This window comes from Monodelphis domestica, chromosome 1, assembly GCF_027887165.1.
Source record: "Monodelphis domestica isolate mMonDom1 chromosome 1, mMonDom1.pri, whole genome shotgun sequence".
NCBI classification, from domain to species: domain Eukaryota; kingdom Metazoa; phylum Chordata; class Mammalia; order Didelphimorphia; family Didelphidae; genus Monodelphis; species Monodelphis domestica.
This window is the reverse complement of record NC_077227.1, coordinates 524,398,460-524,418,585: the sequence shown is the minus strand read 5'-3', so window position 1 is coordinate 524,418,585 and position 20,126 is coordinate 524,398,460. Positions and strand designations below refer to the sequence as shown.

Here is a 20,126-nt window from a genome sequence, read left to right as displayed (position 1 = left end):
CAATGACTACAATAATGTTAATGGAGGGAATGAACACTGTGAAATTATAATGGCCTTCTAAAGTGGGGACATTAATTCATTGATTCATTGCTGGTGGAGGTGTGAATTGATCCAACCATTCTGGATGGCTATTTGGAACTATGCCCAAAGGGCACTAAAAGAGTGTTTGCCCTTTGACCCAGCCATAGCATTGCTGGGTCGTATCCCAAAGAGATAATAAGGAAAAAGACATGTACAAGAATATTCATAGCTGCACTCTTTGTGGTGGCCAAAAATTGGAAAATGAGGGGATGCCCTTCAATTGGGGAATGTCTGAACAAATTGTGGCATATGTTGGTGATGGAATACTATTGCACTCAAAGGAATAATAAACTGGAGGAATTCCATAGGGACTGGAACAACCTCCAGGAATTGATGCAGAGTGAAAGAAGCTGAACCAGGAAAACATTGTACACAGAGACTGATACACTGTGGTACAATCAAATGTAATGGACTCCTCCATTGGTGGTAATGCATCAATCCTGAACAACCCAGAGGGTTATAGGAGAAAAAACACTATACACATACAGAGGAAAAACTGTGGGAGTAAAAACACTAAAGAAAAACTACTACTTAATGACATGGGTTGAAGGGAATATGAATGGATAAATAGACTCTAAATGAATATCCTATTTAAATACCAACAACATGGAAAGAGGTTCTGATCAAGAACACATGCGATACCCAGTCAAACTGCGTGTCAGCTATGGGAGGGGTGGGGGAAGGGAAGGGAGGAAAAGAAAATGATTTTTGTAACCAAGGAACAATGTTTGAAAATAAAAAGAAAAAAATTCAAAAAGAAATTATAATGGCTTTCTAAAAGACTGTAATATCATGTCATATTCAACTATGTTGGGTAATTTTATCACACTGTTTTCCCTCTTGCCACCATCTTTGTTTTCTGAAATGAACAAAAAGGATAATTCTCTTGCCAGGGAAGAGGAAAAGGCTATTTCATGTAAAATGCCATGTAAAAACAAAATAGAACGATAAAAATCCAAAATAAAAACAATTTAAAGTTTCAATAAAATATAAAAAAATCAAACAATCTAAAACTATGCCTTGGTAACCCTAAAGAAATTAGGATGAGAGAAGGAACAAATTGGTTTCAAATGCCTAAAAAATTACTATAAAGTAATGTTAATTTTCCTTTGAAATCTGACTAAATAGGAATATAAACAATGGCACTGATGAAACAGTGTTTAAAAAAAGGGTATGCACATCCAAGAATGAACTGTGGGAGTAGAAACATAGAAGAAACATTTCCTTGATCATATGGTTCAATGGGGATATGATTAGGGATGTAGACTCTCAATGATCACTTTATTGCAAATATTAATAATATGGAAATAGGACTTGATCAATAACACATGTAAAACCCACTTAAATTGCTCATTGGCTAAGGGAGGAGGTGAGGAAAAGAATACAAATCATGTAACCATGGAAAAATATTCTAAATTAATTAAATGAAAATAAATTTTAAATGAAAATCAAAAAATAAAGAAGGGGTATGTGAATAATAAAAATATGGAGTAAAAGAGTGAGGTTGCAAATAGAACAAGAAAACAAAAAGAATACAAAGCAAGGCATCCCCACCTGTGTCTGCATCATTGCCCGCTCCACTCGGCGGGTACTCCCTTTCTCCAATTTTGTTCGGAGGATCAAAGCTGTTGTCTGAATGGCCCAGAACTTGGGTTGTGAAAGTAAGCACTGGAAAAAAAAAAGACATAAGAAGACATGATATAAGCCTTGGGATGAGATTTCCACATCCCACTTTGCATGGACCAAAATATCTTCCTTAACATTGCATTTTATTTCAAATAATCTTCATATTAATAGTTGAAGATAATTTTGACTGCATGAAACTGTAAAGTTTCTGACAATTGGGGAATGGCTGAACAAACTGTGGAACATGTTGGTGATGGAATACTATTGTGCTATAAGAAATGATAAGGAAGATGATTCAGAAAAATCTGGAGAGATCTGCAGGAAGTGATGCAGAGCAAAATAAGCAGAGCTGGGTGAACATTATACGCAATAATAGCAATAATGGATGATGATTATCTGTGAAAACTTGGCTACTCTCCGCAGTGTTATACATGGAACAATACTGAAGGATTTATATGACAGGAAAATGCTATCTACCTCCAGAGAAAGTACTATTGGAGTTGTCCATCACATCAGTGTATTTACAGTTTTATTTGGGGGTTTGGGTTATGTATGAGTGTGCTCTTACACCAAAGACTAATATGGAAGTGGGTTTTGGCTTACAATAAAAAATAGAGGAAAAAAGAGTTTCTGACATGAGCAAACCAATGCAACTAGAATTAGAAAAGGGAAGGGGTCAACTAGGAAAAATCAAGTATCTCTCATGAAGGTGTGATATCAGAGATATTTAGGCACCTAACAGAAATAAGTTAAGTCCAAAAGCCATTCCCCAATAGTCAAAGAAAAAAAAAACAGTTCCCACACAATTGTAAAGTTAACAACCATAAAAAAGAATATTCCAAATCACAAATAGGAGAAATGCAAAACAAAACGACCTTGAGGTTTTATCTCACACTCAGCAAACTGACAAAGATGGCAAAAGAGGGAAACAATCAATGTTGAAAGGCTTATAAAAAGTGGGCATACTAATAAAGTGTTGATGGAGCTGTGAATTATCCCAATCAGTCTGTAATCTAGACTCATGCAAAGAAACTGTATTGGCCCTGTCATTCTCAAATTTAATCTGTAATCATACAAAGAAGCTGATTAAAATGTCCACACACTTTGATCTAGAGATTTCTTAGGTAGGTATATATACAATGAATTCAATGACAAAAAGAAAAGCCTCATGAAAATCAAAATATTGAGAGTAGCATTTTTTTTGTACCAGCTAACAAACAGAAACAAAGTAGGCATCCATCAACTAGGGAATGACTAAACAAGCTGTGGCACATGAATATAATGGGATGTAACTGTGCTATTAGAAATTATGAATATGATGAATACCAAGAGACATGGGAAGATATACATGAACTGATATAATCAGAAACAAGCAAAACCAAGAAAACCAAGAACCAAGTAAATGGAAAGAATAATAACAACAAAATCAAAAATGAATGCTCAGAGATGACAACAAACAAGGTCAACAACCCCCAAAACATATGAAAAGGTACTTTTCCCCACAACCTCTTATTACTTCTTTGTAGGGGTGAGAAGACTAAGACTGTAGAAAACATATATTGTTAGTCTTTTTTAATATGTTAGTTTTGTTGGGCTACTTCCTCCTCTTTTTCTTCTTTTCAATAAGGAATGGCTTTGGAGATAGAGGAAGTGGGAATAGAGAGAATACTGTAAAATGTAGGTGATGAAAAAACAAAATATATCAATAAAAACTGTATTTCAAAAAGTTGAAAAATTTTTCTTACAAACAAAATTTTCATTCTTTCCATACCCTTCATTTTGCAAGAAGCTATAACTCTCTCCCCATATAATGGATTCTTAACCTTTTTTTTGCATAATGGACCTCTCTTCTTATTATGAACCAAAATGAGGTTTATAGTCCCCATGGACTCCTTCTCAGAATAATGTTCCATATGCATGAAATACAATGCTTATGATTACAAAGGAAACAAAATCTACTGAAATAGTTGTCCAAAACAATTTTTTTTAAGTACATGGACCCCAGGTTAAGAATGCTTGCTTTAAGGGGACATGATGGATATAATGACAGTTACACTGAAAACAAAATTGTATTTTCTTTCAAATATTTCCCTGGAATATTCCACACTTTAAATAAAAGCATAAATTGAACTAGTTAATGGAATCCTACTGAATAAATTACTCAAAGAGAATGGAACAGAAATCAGAATGCTAGGCATCCAACACAGCCAATATAAAGAAAATGAAATTAATTCTTTTTCATCTCATCATTTGCAAACTTAGAAAAATAAACAGTTTATTTAAAAAGTATTTCCTTTTCAATCTTACCCCAATTCAAGAAGGCAAGGGCAGTTTTTCAAGTTGCCTTTGAATCCCAGAGCTTAACAAAACATAAGGGTGTTCACAGTGGTGCTTAATAAGTGTTTGTTGAAATGAGTATTGCTTTTTTATTTAAAAATCCTCTACCTATAAATAAAAGAATTAAAGATATATTTCATTTTTTCAAATATCCTACATTCAAGATGTCTTATGTGTTAAAGAAACACATATTTTCCACTAAAACTTCAGTTCACTCAATTAGTAAACAAGAATTAAACACTTCTACGTGCCAAGTTATATGCCAGTTGATAAGAGTCCAAAGAGGAAAAAAAAAAAGCAGTTCCTGTTCTCAAGGATTTTACATATTCATGCAGGAGACAACATGTACCCAAATGTGTCTGTGTGTGTCTGTGCATGTGTATTTTATGTATAAATAGTCCTGTGTGTATATATATCATACAAACAGTACATGATATATATATATATATACACACACACACACACACACACACACATATATATATATATATATATATATATATATATATATATATATATATATATATATATATATATATATATATATGCATGCAATATATAAAGGGTGGATGAAAGGTAACCTGGAGGGGAGGATACTAGCAATTCAGAGGTCTAAGAAAGGCCATCTATATAAGGTGATGTTTAGCTAAGCTTTGAAGAAAGACAGGAAAAGGTGAAGGTGAGGAGGGAGAATATTTGAGAAAGTTAGTGAAAAGGCATGAAATCAGGATATCATACACTGTGGGCAAAGAGGAACAAATAGGCCAGCAAAAGTAGAGCAGAGAATGCTTTAAAGGTCATAAACTATAAGATGAATAAGAGCTTTAAATGCCAAAGGAGGTTATATTTAATCCTAGAGATAAGAGGGAGCGGTGGCAGTTTACTTGGAGAAAGGAAGAGGGCTGAAGTAGCCAGATTTGCACTTTAGAAAAACCATTTAGGCAGTGGAAATGGAAGACTGATTAGAATGAGGAGAAATTTAACACAAAATACCAAACAGGAGGCTATTTCAATAGACTAGGATAGAGGGAATAAGAGCCTGCCTGATCTAAAGTGGTAGTTGTATCAGTAGAGAGAAAGGAGCATATGTAAGAGATACTGTGCAAAAAGAAACAAGTTTGGTCATTAACTGGAATTTTAAGTGAATTCTCATTCCTCTCCAGGATGCACAAGAGACTTGTTCCACCAAATCCCAGAAAATTCTTCATCCTAGAAGTCTTAGAATCCAGATTTTGGAAATTCTCTACTCCTGTGCTCCAAACAGAATCTCCATTTCAAGAGGGTAATCTCATTTCTATCCAGGATGCAGTCAGGGCTTTACTACTGCCCACCCCTACATGCCACCCCATCCCCTTTTTAGCTCCTTTTTATATCTTCTTCTCCATGTGAATATAAACTTCTTGAGGGCAAGTTTCCCCTTGTATTTTTAGCATAATGCCTCCCAAAGAGTGAGGACTTGATAAATGCTTATTGACTAATAGTTACCCAGAAATCTTTTTTTTGTTTAATTAAAAATATCATCTTACATTGATATTTTTAAAACTACAACTTCCATCTTTGTGGCTATCCTCCTCAGTCCATCAGAGCAAATAAAAATTCCTTGAATTGGGAGCCACAACCATCTAGCACCTGATGCATAATCTTCCCCACTTATCTGACAAATGGTCTAGCTAGCAGTTAAACAGTCATCAAGAACTTATCCAGTCTTCTAAGCTTGATACAAGGTTGTGCCACACCAGCATGACTTTCAGGAACCCAAGCCACCTCCATACCATCATGCCAGAGAATAGTACTTTAGTGACTGAACAATGACTAGGTGCTTTTTTCAAACCTTGTTGCTATCTTTCTAAAATGTGAGTACATTTCCTGGGTTGTACAAGCAATGTTGCTTTTTATTCATAATGCATTCCTGGCTAAGGAATTTTAGAGCTGATTACTTTGCTTTCTGCAAAATCCCCAGTGCATCTGTGCTATATCCTAATTACACTGTCAACAATGAATATTTATTAAGACCCAGGACAGAATTCAGCAATAGAAGACAGGGAAGGAAGAGAGGGAACAAGCACTTATTAAGGGCTACTCTGTGCCCAGTACCACACTAAGCGTTTCACAATCATCAGGATACTAATTTAAATAAAAGGATCCCAACTTAGAGGGCCTTACAATCTAGTTGTAAAGGTAAGACAAATATGGAAATAACTACAATACAAGATAGACTTTGGTAAATGTCATAAAGGAAGTAAAAAGTATATTTGAGCTTGGTTTTACAGGATGAGTACTACTTCCAAAGCTAATGCTAATAGAGAGGCATCACTCCAAACTGAAGGGGAAAAAAGGAGAATAACTATAATGATAACATGAGCAAAAATGTAGGGATGGGCAAATGAAAAATATGTTCAAAAAATTACAAGTAGGCTATTGTGCCTGAAGGGCAAAGTACGTTCTAACAAGTAATGGGAACAATGGAAGGATGGGGCCAGGACTCTGAATGTTAGATTAGGAAAGTTTGACTTAATTTGGTAAGCAATGGGGAGCCACTGAAAGCTTCTGAGTTGTTAAATAATATAACCAAAGAAGACTAGTTGCAAGGGAGTGTATAAGATAGATTAAGCAGTAGTAGAGAGTCTTAATCAAGAGAAACCAATAAGATTATTGCAGTGGTTTAGAAAAGATATGAGGGCTTAAATAATGCTGGTAGTTACAGAGGTGAAGGGGCAGGATATCCACAACTATGGGCATGGTGTGGTGAGATATCTTTTTGGATATAGGATGGACTAGATAGTGCCACTGAAGTCCCTCCCAGCTTTTAAAATTCTGTGATTCCCAAAAGCCCTTCACAATAAATGACCCAAAATGATGAAAATAACAAAATGCAAAGTAATGGAAAGGGAGAAAAAATTGTACACTAAATGTGAATTAATTTTCCCCATAATTATGAATCTTACATTCTAAATAGCAATTCTTATTATACAACACTGAATCCCAAGATGTTGCTAGAAGGCTCTATCATCTGGCAAAGTATTAAAGGCAGAGAAAAGTATAAAAAGAAAAAGTGTGAAGGTAGCAAAAGATAAAATATCTAATAAGAATTTATTGTTTTCTTATGATTTTCTTAGATTGGTGAAAAGTATTTTGGCTAAAAAATAGTGTTCTCTCTCTTTTCCTCCTTTCCTCTTTATCATATCTACATGTTTTTTTTTGTTTGTTTGTTTATTTAAACCAAGATAATTAAGTAAAAGGTGGGGTGTTTAAATATATGTACATACACACACACATATATACATACATACATACACACATATAAATAAATAACAAGAGTCATTTAAAAATCCAAAGTATCCTTAAAATGTCATTACATGTTATATTAGAGAATTTAAGCTCATGGGAATGGCTGAATTAAGCACATTTAAACCTTATGGGTTTTACATATGACCTGTATTTTCATTTCTATTTAATTCCATGAGCATCTATGTGCCAAGTAAAAAAAATGCAGTTCAAACTCATTCTCATTATATATTTCCTATTCCTTGAATACATTTATACTATGGATCAATTTAAAACCTTTTATGCAATAATATATTTTAACATAGGGATACAAATACCAACAGCAGCATTATTAATGGAATCCCACCAGATCTCTGTCCCCTAACCTTTTGGACCACACTTTCCCTTCCTTCAGTGGCACAGAATTCTAATGTCCAAAACCTTGCTCACATATACTAAGTTTATGATATAAGAAAAACCATCACCTTGTGTTAAACTAAGAATTACAGAGGGCATCTAGGTGGCTCAGTGGACACCTCCTAGCTGTGTGACCCTGGACAAGTTACTTAACCCCCATTACCTAACTTTATTCTCTTCTGCCTTAGAACCAATACACAATAAAACAGAAGCTAAAGGACTAAAAAATAAATTAATTAATTGATGTTAATGTAAATAATGTTAATGTAAATAAATAAATAAGTGAATTAATGAACTAAGAATTCAATAAAAAGAAATAAAGCTTTTAAAACACTTCTTCCAGTCTACTAAGTTCAATAAGATTTTCCATATTTACTTCTAAATTAAATTTGCTATTAAAATTAGATCACTAACATCAACACATTTATTTCACTCATGCCTGCATGTTATACTACATGGCACTATACTAGGTACCAAATTAAAAAGGAATCCACCAACACATTTATGACCTCATCAAATCAAGAATTCCTCTATGGGTCACAACCAATCCTACATAATTCCTTAATTTCTTATGACAAATTATCACCACAAGGAACTTCTCCAGGCATGCAAATTTAAAAAATAAGAAAAACCACAAATCAAAAACTCCAACTAAACACTAAAATATAAATTCTGAAAATCAAGGAAAAGAAGAGGCAGAGAGCTCAGTAGAGACCAAAGCCTAGAAATAGAAGAACCTGGGTTTAAATCTGGACTCAGACATTTACTGGTTATGTGACCATTTGTCCTTGGGACCCTTCCTGCTCTTCTACCTTGGGATACTTACTTAGTGAGACATACTTAGTACCAATTCTAAGACAGAAGGTAAGAGTTTTGTTTTGTTTTTTTAAATCAAGGAAAAGAAAAATGATTTTTAAGTTAAATTGAATTAACAAACTAGGAGACAATTTTTAAAAATAAGACAAAAATTTAGTTGGTCTAATTCTTTCAATATAGAAGAAAACCAAATTGTCAGTTCCAAAACTGAAAAAGGAAAATACATGACAAATTAAGAGGTTTTTTTAAACTACTAGAATTTAGGTCAATTATATACCAATTATATACCAAAAAACTGTCAAATTAAATTAAATGGGTGAACATTTACAAAAATACAATTTAGATTAATAATGCATTATTCTATGAATAAATCAAAAATAAATAAATCAAGAACATAAGTAGCTCAGTCATAGGAAATTTATTGATAAGTCTTAAATAAAATGCCAAAGAAAAAACATCCTGAACCAGGTAAATTAACAAACAGATTCTCAATGACACATGTAAAGCCCAGTAGAATTGCATGTTGGCTATGGGAGGGGGGTAGGAGGAGGAGGGGAAAGAACATGAATCATGTAACCATGGAAAAATATTCTAAATTAAAATTTAAAAAATGTTTAAATAAATTAATAAATAATGACTAAAAAATAAAATAAAGACAAAAGAAGATTACAATTTTTTTAAAAAAGATTCTATCTGATATTCAAGAAACAACTTATTCTAGGGGCAGCTGGGTAGCTCAGTGAATTGAGAGCTAGGCCTAGAGATGGGAGGTCCTAGGTTCAAATCTGGCCTCAGACACTTCCCAGCTGTGTGACCCTGGGCAAGTCACTTGATCCCCATTGCTAGCCCTTACCACTCTTCTGCCTTGGAACCAATACACAGTATTGACTCCAAGATGGAAGGTAAGGGTTTAAAAAAAAAAAGAAACAATTGATTCCAATATATTAAATGTAATGCTTGCAAAAATATAAAAAAAAAATTCTTCCAACACCTTCTATCATATAAGCATGATCTCTATACCTAAAACAGACAGCAACAAAATGGAGAAAGAAAAGTACAAGACAGATGAATAATGATGCAAAAATGATAATTAAAATATGTGCAAAGAGACTATTGTATTACACACACACACACACACACACACACACACACACACACACACACACACACACCCCTGTGTAAAAAACACATTATTTGGGATGTGTGGGTAGACAGGCCAAATTCCCTTGAGTTATTTGCAATATCCTCTAAAAAGACTCTACAATATCTTGAAGCTTGAAGCAATTACCATAATATTATAGGCACACAACACAATCTAGCAAACTTCAACAGTCAAGGGAATCCCTCCTCAACTTAGATTCTGTTCTAAATATCCTCCATCACAGCAGTCATATATCTCTCCTTGTTTTATGTCTTGTCTGATATTTACCATCAGGGGACATTATACAGGGTCATTTCCATTATTTTATCTTTGGAGGGATTCTGAATCATATTGATGTATAGATAAGAGATATCTATCTGTAAGAAAGGTTAAAAGACAGCTTTTTGTCTTTTGAATCATTTATTCTTTATCAACAAACAATAAGTACCGTCAGATTTTATATCCTCGATGTCTTTTAGTTAACTTTAAGACGGTAAAGATTTGGATCCTTGCTGAACATCATTTGCAAAATCCTGCTTCCTCCTTTCTAATGCCTTCATTGAGAACAACCTGGATTTAGATATGACATGACTCACAAAATTATGGATTTAGGAGAGTAAGCATCTGAGATCAGCAATTATTGATATTCTCTCTAACTTTTCTTGAGCATTAGTAAGATTCAAAATTTATTCCACATCATTGGTAAACTTCCCTGCTACAGATAACTTGTATGTAGATCCATTCATGCTCTCTATGGTATACTGTCTCTAGCATAGATCTCCTGTACATATAACTAATCCAAACCTGGGCAACTGGGAGATGGTGGTACCCTTGGCAAGAGTGATATATTAAAACATTTAAAAAAACACTAAATCTCTTGACATGGGTGTTGTCCATGCAGAGCCTGGATGACTGGGTGTGGGGGATATTGCAGAAATGACTCATCCACCATGTGTGAGGTGGAACTAGATGACCACTAAGGTCTCAGACAGCTCTAAGATTATTGGTTTCAGTATATATGAGAAATTAAGATTTGACTACAAATTTTTAGTGTAGGAATTTTTTCATGGGTAGAATTTTATCTCCATTCTGTAAAAGTACTGACTGATTATATTAAATACAACGTGGGAGATCTTCACTACATCATCTCACAAAAAGAGGATTACTCATTTATAACCTCTGTGCCAAAAATCATGGCGCTGCTCTGGAGGAATTTTCTGTATTACTGAATCAGTAGATATTCAACATTATTTTAAGGTCATTATTTTTCTGACACTTATTTAAAGAAAGATATTTTAAAGCATAAAATAAATATTTCCTGACAACAGCTGAAAAATGCACATTTTCCCCTTCAACTTATCTCTTCCTCATGCCATATATATGTTTTATGTTATGTCTTTGATCCTTCAATCTGCTTTGCTTACTAATCAGAATGGGTATAGTAGACCAATCCTACCAATTCTAGTATTTATTTTTACTAACATTAATACCACAGGGTAGCACCTAAGATTTTTCATATTAGGTCAAAATCAAACAAAGTTATCTATAAAGTACACATACAAAAGGCACAAACACTTTCAACAGAAAACTACAAAGTCAGCCTCTTTCTAACCTAGTATTACCAGAGAGCCATGTAAATGGCAAGCAAAATAATCTCACTAAAAGTTAAAAGTAAAATGCAATCTGACCAAAAGAGACAGTTGAAAAGTCCCAAAAAAAGAAGTCTGGAAATTTATATCACTAAACAACATATTTCTCTTTGATCAGTCTAGCTAGGGACAATGTATTTTTCTGGAAGGGGTCAACTTTAGAAAGGACATGTTTAAAATAAATGCTTTCTAAAGGCCACCATGAGTAAAAACATTGATAGGACACTGATGGAAGGAAAGTAAAAACATCCTGGAACCACTGTGTTTATGTTGCCCCTTGGGGTCCACACTGGGGAACAGTATTGTGGACAAGATTGTATTTTACAAGACATTTTAATACTTTGGAAACAAGAGTTCACTGGATAATGTCCAAGTCAAATTGCCATGCTCAAATTGTCTTCAACTTAAAAACAGTTCATCTGTATGAAGAGGCAGAGGAGACTGCTAAGGTCATCTCACCCCATCCTTTGTCCTCCAAATACTGGGCTCCTCATCTGAGGCCATCAGAAAAGAAGTCTTCTTTTACACAGATGCAGAAATAGGAAAGTATCCTTTTCCTATGATGAAGTTAGAAACAGGAAAAAAATCTAATTCATGAATATCTATTTCCTCTCTAAAAGAAAAGCTTCCTTGTCTCAAGTGTTACCAATAAAAGAAAATATTGCCTAGTTGGAAGTAGGAATTCATTTTCCAAGAAAAATAATGTTTCAAAATGGGAGTTGAAGGGAGTAGTACTATGCCTGAGATACATGGTAGAAGGCAAATAGGCTTTTGCAAACAGTCCCAAAGAACCTTAGTCATCTTTTGTAAAATTTTTCAGTAGGAAAATACATAGAGATTTTTTTTTCATTCCAAGAAATGCAAGGAATTTTTATAAAGTCTTTGGCAACATGATTTGATCACAGGTTGGGGATCAATTATGCCAAATTATATTCTACAATAATGTTCTAGTAAGGCTTAATATGCCAGGTTTGTTTTAACGCAAAAACTGGGAATCAGATAATCTAAAATTCTAGTCCCAGCTCCACAATAATCTGGAGTCAAGTCAATTCACCTATAAAATGAGAGACATGGGCCTGCATAGCTCTAACTGCTATGATTTGATGAAAAGCAATGTAATGGACTAAAATGACAGAGCCCCCCACCTGAAGGAGCTTATCGGGGGAAATAACATATACCTATATAATTATACTGGACTCAGATGGATCAGATGGATCTGAATCATCCCTATTTGAATGCTCTCCTAAGATACAGATTGCAGTACATCTCCAGAAACTTATCCTAAGTATCTCTTGTCCATGTTCTCCAAAAAGTTCAACACAGAAGGTCCATCAAAGTTCAGGAAGTATTCCTCACTTGCTCACATCCAAAGGAAAATTCTGGAGCTCCACCCATTATTTCTTCCTCTTATTACATAACCAAAAACCACATAACCATAAGCACAGATTCTTCGTTTCATGACATTTTATCCTAAAACTCTTTACCTTAAGATCCAAGAATCATCCATTTAGATTTTGGATGTGATTCTTGAGAAACTCAAGTCCAACGTCTTAATTTTGCAGATAGGAAACTGAGGCTCAAAAACAGTAAACCATTTACTCAGGGTTGCAAAGGTAGTACTAAGATTGCTAAGTCTTCCTAACTCCAGTGCTCAATCTACTATTCCCACTCAACCTACCCCATTCTCTTCAATGCCAGTCTGACAGTCACCTCTATAAGCCAAATATGGACTACAGCATCAGGGACCAAGTACAATAGTTCCATTATCCCTGATGGAAGAAATAATTTGTAAAAATGGCTTTTGTAAAACTTTTGAAATTTTCTTCTGTTTATTTCCTCCTTCCAGTTTCATCCTTGGATAACTCTGCTTAGTTGGATATCTTGCCAACCTTTCTTTAAACCAGTATTACCCTCCATTGCTTCTCTCTGCTTTATGAGATATTACTCCTCATAATAATCTATCATTCTTGTATGTAATATCTTAGCGACAAGTTTACATTCTAATTGGTGTTATCTTTGGCAGTCATCTCTCTCCATTTGGAAAATTAGTTAAATGTTTGCTAAGTTACTTTCTGGAGTTTTCTGGTCTCCTTGGGGCAATTAATTTACCTAGGCTAAAATTATTCTAGAAAGACTCAATATTAGTTTTCTTTATTTTCTCTTTTTTATTTTCAATTACTTGTTAAAAAACTCAGAGATCAATCATTTAATTATGCTCTGTTTCTTTTTCTCATTATTCTTTACTTTTTTTTTTAACCAATCTTAGCTCTATGAGTCAATGCTCTGAGTATACCAAGTCAGCCAGGGATCACTCATACATTAGTAGTAAGTCTTTTCCATTTTATTAGCATAAACTCAACATCTGAATTGAACTCTGAAGGAAACTAGTGATTCTAAGAGGCAAAGATGAAAAATGAGTACATTATAGGTGTGGAAGGAAGATAGCACACATCTGATCTGTGAGAAATATGAAGAAGACAATTTTGGTTAGATTGAAGAGTATATGGAGTGATGTATATTATGCCTAGAGATATATTTTGGGGTCAGATTTTAAAGGTCTTAAAAGCTAAACTGAGGAACTTGTATTTGATACTAGAGGTAAAAGGGAATCAGTGGAGTTAACAGGGTAGATGATGGTAAGACCCATGCTTTAAGAAAATCTTTTGCAGGGGCATCTAGGTGGCTCAGTAAACTGAGAGTCAGACCTAGAGGCAGAAGGTCATGGGTTCAAATCTAGCCTTAGATATTTCCTAACAACATGATTCTGGACATGTCACTTAATCCCCATTGCCTAGCCCTTACTGCTCTTTTGCCAAGGAACCAATGCACAGTACTGATTCTAAAACAAAAGGTAAGGGTGGTTTGGGGGGGTGTTTTTTGTTAGACTCATGATATTCCCTGATCTCCTTCTTTCCTCCATTTTCTTATTAGATTCTTCTTCTCACAAAGGCCAAACTTTCTACCTATAATCCCATCTCTTCCTGACCTTAACACTACAACTCCTCCCACAACCATCCTCTCAGTCAATATTCAGTCTGTACCTGTCAGCTGTCTCCTTCCCTGATTCCTACAACCATGCCAAAGTCTCTCTAACCTTTAAAAAAAAATACATTTACTTAGGACCTAAATCCCCCCTATACTTTTCCTCCCTTTCATGGCCAAACTCCAAGAAAAAACTATCTCCCCTCATGACTTGTACAATGTGAAGTTTTCATAAGTGATTCTTATGAAGACTGCACTCTCTATGTTCAATTATCACACAATCTATGTCCAATCTCTCCCTGACTACTATTTTCTTCTTAGCCGCCTTTATGCATGCCCAAAGCACCCCATCACAAGGGGGTGGGGGGAGGAAACTTCACTAAAACCTACTATTCTCCACTAAATTTTGTCCTACATCTTTCCTCCCTTTCTTAGCCAAATTCTAGGGAGGATGTGGCTATCTATACTTGTCTCCACTTCCTTTTCTCTTTTCAAAAGCATCTACAATGTGGCTTCTAACTTCATAGTTCAACTAAAATTGCTCTCTCCAAAGTTATAACTTAGCTCTTAAATGCCAAACCAAATGGCCTTTTCCCAATCTTCATCTTTCATGACCTTTCTGAAGCATTTGACACTTTTGAACAACTCTCTATCCCCTGGGTTTTTGTGACATTTCATTTTCTTAGTTTTCCTTTTAGCTATGTGACCTTCTCATTCTTCTCTGTGAGATCATTATCCATATTTCATCCCCCTAATGTGGATATACCCCAGGGCTCTTTCCAGTTCCATCTTCTCTTTTCTATATATATATTCATTTGGTAAACCCATCAGTGCCCATGGATTTAATTCTCATCTCTAAAGGAATGATTCCCAGGATCAGTAAAACCAATCCAAGCATCTCTTCTGAGCTCACATCCCAGGGCACCAGTTGCCTATTAAACACAGCAAACCATGTCCAATAGGCATCTCTAATTCAAGAGGACTAAACTTCAGTGGTCTTTCCATTCAAATCCATTACTCTTCCAAATTCCTTTCTTTGGAGGGTGCCACCATCCCAACACAGGTCCTCAACTTTGGTGTTATTATTGATCTTGCAATCTCCTGAAATACATAAATTTAATCAGCTATCAAATCTTTTCAATTCTATTTCAACATGGTTGAAATATGGTTGTATGGTTGGAGGAAGGTTCCAAGAGTTAGAAGGCCCCAAGAGTAGAAGAATGTTCCTAGAGGAAGTCTCAAGTGCTGGTGGAACATCCAAGAGTAAGAGAGCAGTTGAGTAGTGTTAGTGAGGTTGAGAAAGTCAGAAGTAAGAGGAAAGAGGGATCAGAAATGAAGACAATAAAAACAATCTAAATATATCCAAACTGGAGATAATCTAAGAGGAAAGGTACTTGCATTAAGGAAGACTGGGAAAGGCTTCTTGCATAAGGTGGAATTATACTTAAGAATTAAACAAAGTCAAGAAAGTAAGGAAACAGAAAGGAGGAGAAGGAAAATAATTCTAGGAAGAGGGAGAAAACAATGAAATTGGTGAAAAAAACTAGAGTCAGGACGTGAAGCATCTTCTACAAGGAATTGCAAGGAGGCCAGTCCTTAAGAGCACATGGAGGGACTAAGGTATAGAAAGACTGGAAAGGTAGGAAGAGGTCAAATTATGAAGGGTTTTAAAGCTAAACAGAAAGCTTTGGATATGATCTTGGAGACCACTTCTGTGGTGTAATGAATAGGGGAAAGAAAGTGAGCTTTAGGAAGATCACTTTGGCAGCAAAAAGGAGGGAAAAGATTCATGCTATGGCTGGACAAGAGGTTATGAAAACCCAGATCAAAGTAGTAGCTTGCCTTGATTTGTTCTGAGGAAGAATCAAGAGTATTTGGAGACTGAAAAGTTGAACCTCTAAAAATTAAATAAGACTGAAAGAACTCAAACCCTAAATTCTTCCTCTAAATACAAAGAGTAAAATTATATCTAAACACAAAGCAACAATTTATTTTGAATAAATATGTTGAAGTGAATTATGACAATGTTATAACCATTAAGTTATAATCCATTCGGTATAAATGTATAGGCTGTATATGATCATACAAAATTAGCATCTTAGCAGAAAAAGCCTTTGACAAAATACAACATTCTTTCATATTGAAAACACTAGAAAGCATAGGAATAGAAGGGCCTCCCCTAAAAATAATAAACAATATATATCTAAAAGCATCAGCAAACATCATCTGCAATGGGGATAAACTAGAAGCCTTCCCAATAAGATCAGGAGTGAAACAAGGATGCCCATTATAACCTCTATTATTTAACATTGTACTAGAAACACTAGCAGTAGTGATTAGAGAAGAAAAAGAAATTGAAGGTATTAAAATAGGCAATGAGGAGACCAAGCTATCACTCTTTGCAGATGATATGAAGGTCTACTTAAAGAATCCTAGAGAATCAACCAAAAAGCTAGTCGAAATAATCAACAACTTTAGCAAAGTTGCAGGATACAAAAGAAACCCACATAAGTCATCAGCATTTCTATATATTTTCAACACATCTCAGCAACAAAAATTAGAAAGAGAAATTCCATTTCAAATCACCCTAGACAATATAAAAGACTTAGGAATTTATCTGCCGACACAAACACAAGAACTATATGAACACAACTACAAAACACTTTCCACACAATTAAAATTAGACCTAAACAATTGGAAAAACATTGATTCCTCATGGGTAGGATGAGACAACATAATAAAAATGACAATCCTACCCAAATTAATTTACTTATCTAGTGCCATACCCATTGAACTACCAAAAAACTTTTTTACTCAATTAGAAAAATGATAACAAAGTTCATTTGGAAGAACAAAAGATGAAGGATATCCAGAGAAATCATGAAAAAAAAATGCAAAGGAAGGTGGTCTTGCAGTCCCAGATCTCAAACTATACTATAAAGCAGTGGTTATCAAAACAATATGGTAGTGACTAAGAGACAGAAGGGAATGTCAGTGGAATAGATTTGGGGTAAGTGACCTCAGCAAGACTGTCTATGATAAGACCAAAGATCCCAGCTTTTGGGACCAAAATCCACTATTTGATAAAAACTGTTGGGGAAATTGGAAGGCAGTATGGGAGAGATTAGGTTTGTATCAACATCTCATACCCTACACCAAGATAAACTCAGAATGGGTGAATAACTTGAATATAAAGAAGGAAACTATAAGTAAATTAGGTGAACACAGAATACTATACATGTCAGACCTTTGGGAAAAGAAAGATTTTAAGACCAAGCAAGAGTTAGAAAAAAAATCACAAAATGTAAAATAAATAATTTTGATTACATTAAATTAAAAAGGTTTTATACAAATAAAACCAATGCAACCAAAATTAGAAGGGAAGCAACAAACTGGGAAAAAATCTTCATAACATAACCTCTGACAAAGGTCTAATTACTCAAATTTTTAAGGAGCTAAATCAATTGTACAAAAAACCAAGCCTTTCTCCAATTGATAAATGGGAAAGGGACATGAATAGGCAATTTTCATATGAAGAAATCAAAACTATTAATAAGCACATGAAAACTCGTGTTGGCTATATGGGAGGGGGGGCAGGGAAGAAAATGATCTTTGTTTCTAATGAATAATGTTTGGAAATGACCAAATAAAATAATGTTTAAAAAAATAAAAAAATAATAAAGTACTATACTTAAATAAAAAAAAATAAGCACATGAAAAAATGTTCTAAATCTTATAATCAGAGAAATGCAAATCAAAACAACTCTGAGGTATCACCTCACACCTAGCAGATTGGTTAACATGACAGAAAAGGAAAGTAATGAACGTTGGAGGGGATGTGGCAAAGTTGGTACATTAATGTGTGAAATTTAGATTACTCCACCTACTTAGATCCTACTTTATGGAGAAGATGAAATTGTAATCTCCTGATTGAACAATGAAGGTACTTAGTTCTTACTTTATATTGAAGCTAGAACTTTAAGCTAAGTCTATTTTAAGATCTTAATACAAAAAGGTGTTAAGTAACTATAAAGGGTAAATTAATCACAAAAATGTTAAGTAACTAACAAAAGATGAACTTAACAAAGAAGTGTTAAGTAACTCAAAAGATATAATCTAATCAAAGAAGATAAGAACTAAAGAATGGGCAGTCCTAGAAAAAAGCCTCTGATGTGATTGGTAGACGTGAAAATTTAGAGGAGGGGACACAAGAGTAAAAGGCCTATATATTTCGCATCACCTCCTCTCTCTGGTACCTTTGGTGGCGGAGAGGTGGCTGGTAGCAGCGTGCTGGGCTTTTTGGCATCTTGGCGTAGCTACAGCTATTGTCCAGTTCGGTGGTGAGTTGCTGGCTAAGTTTCCCTCCTTTACTTTCCAAACTTTATCCTCGTAGAAGCCCTTAATCTTCTTCAGAGATGTAGTGACAGAGATCTTGAACTCCCCCCTGGCACAGGCGAGGCAGGAGAAATCCTATACCCTCTTCCCTCTTTCTCCTTAAATCCTTCCCTCTATATTAATTAAAACTTTCAATACATTTCCAAATTGACTTGGGTTTTTTTATTTTGGGAGTAAGTTTTTTCCCTGGTGAGCAATTAATTAGATTTTAAATCACAACCCTAAAATTATCTTTACAAATACACTGCTGGTGGAGTTGTGAATTGATCCAACCATTAGGGGAGGGCAATTTGGAACTACGCCCAAAGGGTGCTAAAAGACTGTCTGCCCTTTGATCCAGCCATAGCACTGCTGGGTTTGTACCCCAAAGAGATAATAAGGAAAAAGACTTGTATAAGAATATTCATAGCTATGCTCTTTGTGGTGGCAAAAAATTGGAAAATAAAGGGATGCACTTCAATTGGGGAATGGCTGAACAAATTGTGATATATGCTGGTAATGGAATACTATTGTGCTCAAAGGAATAATGAACTGGAAGAATTCCATGAGAACTGGAATGACCTCCAGGGATTGATGCAGAGTAAAAGGAGCAGAACCAGGAGAACATTGTACACAGAGACTGATACAAGGTGGTACAATCGAATGTAATAGACTTCTCCATTAGTAGCAATGCAGTGATCCTGAACAACTCAGAGGGATCTACGAGAAAGAACATTATCCACATCCAGAGGAAAAACTGTGGGAGCAGAAACACCAAAGAAAAACAACTGCTTGATTACATGGGTTGAGGGGGATATAACTGGGGATGTAGACTCTAAATGATCATCCTAGTCCAAACATCAACAATATGGAAATGGGCTCTGATCAAGGACACATGTAAAACCCAGTGGAATTGCACGTTGGCTACGGGAAGGGGTTGGGGGAGGGGAGAGAGGGAAAGAAATATGATTCTTGTAACCAAGGAATAATGTTCTAAATTGACTAAAATTTTTAAAAAAATTAGCATCTGAAAAATTATGCAAAAATAAAGTTTCATTTCAAAAGCACTTAAATGAATAATATAGTTGAAGTAAACCAAGGGAAAAAATGGAAATCTATGATTTTTCTGATAAAATATCACAGAATAAAATGCCTTGCATCTGTTTTTGGCACCAACAAATGTTTATAAGGTGATTTTAAATATACTTGGCAAAATTGTATTATACTTGTAGTTTGCTAGGGTCAGGCCAACAATCCAAATCATCACATCTATCTCTTCATCAGTTCTATTATAGGGTCAAAGGTCATATGCCAAAATCTATAAATGACCAGAGAGGTCTACACCATGCTGAAATTTAAAATCTTGTGGTCCTACTGGGTGTTCTCTTCAAACTTCTAAAGTTCAGTTTCTACAAAAAAGTTAATAATGTTGGTCTTAT

At 34.8% G+C, this 20,126-nt stretch overlaps 1 protein-coding gene across 1 annotated transcript in view; it reads right to left on the bottom strand.

Annotated features, from left to right (window-relative positions):
- Positions 1-20,126, bottom strand: part of TTC27 (tetratricopeptide repeat domain 27) — a 227,793-nt gene that overhangs the window by 127,750 nt on the left and 79,917 nt on the right. Inside the window, exon 10 of the mRNA XM_007476051.2 lies at positions 1,636-1,749. Within this exon, the coding sequence (XP_007476113.2) occupies positions 1,636-1,749 (114 nt within the window). The remainder of the gene's footprint in view (positions 1-1,635; positions 1,750-20,126) is intronic.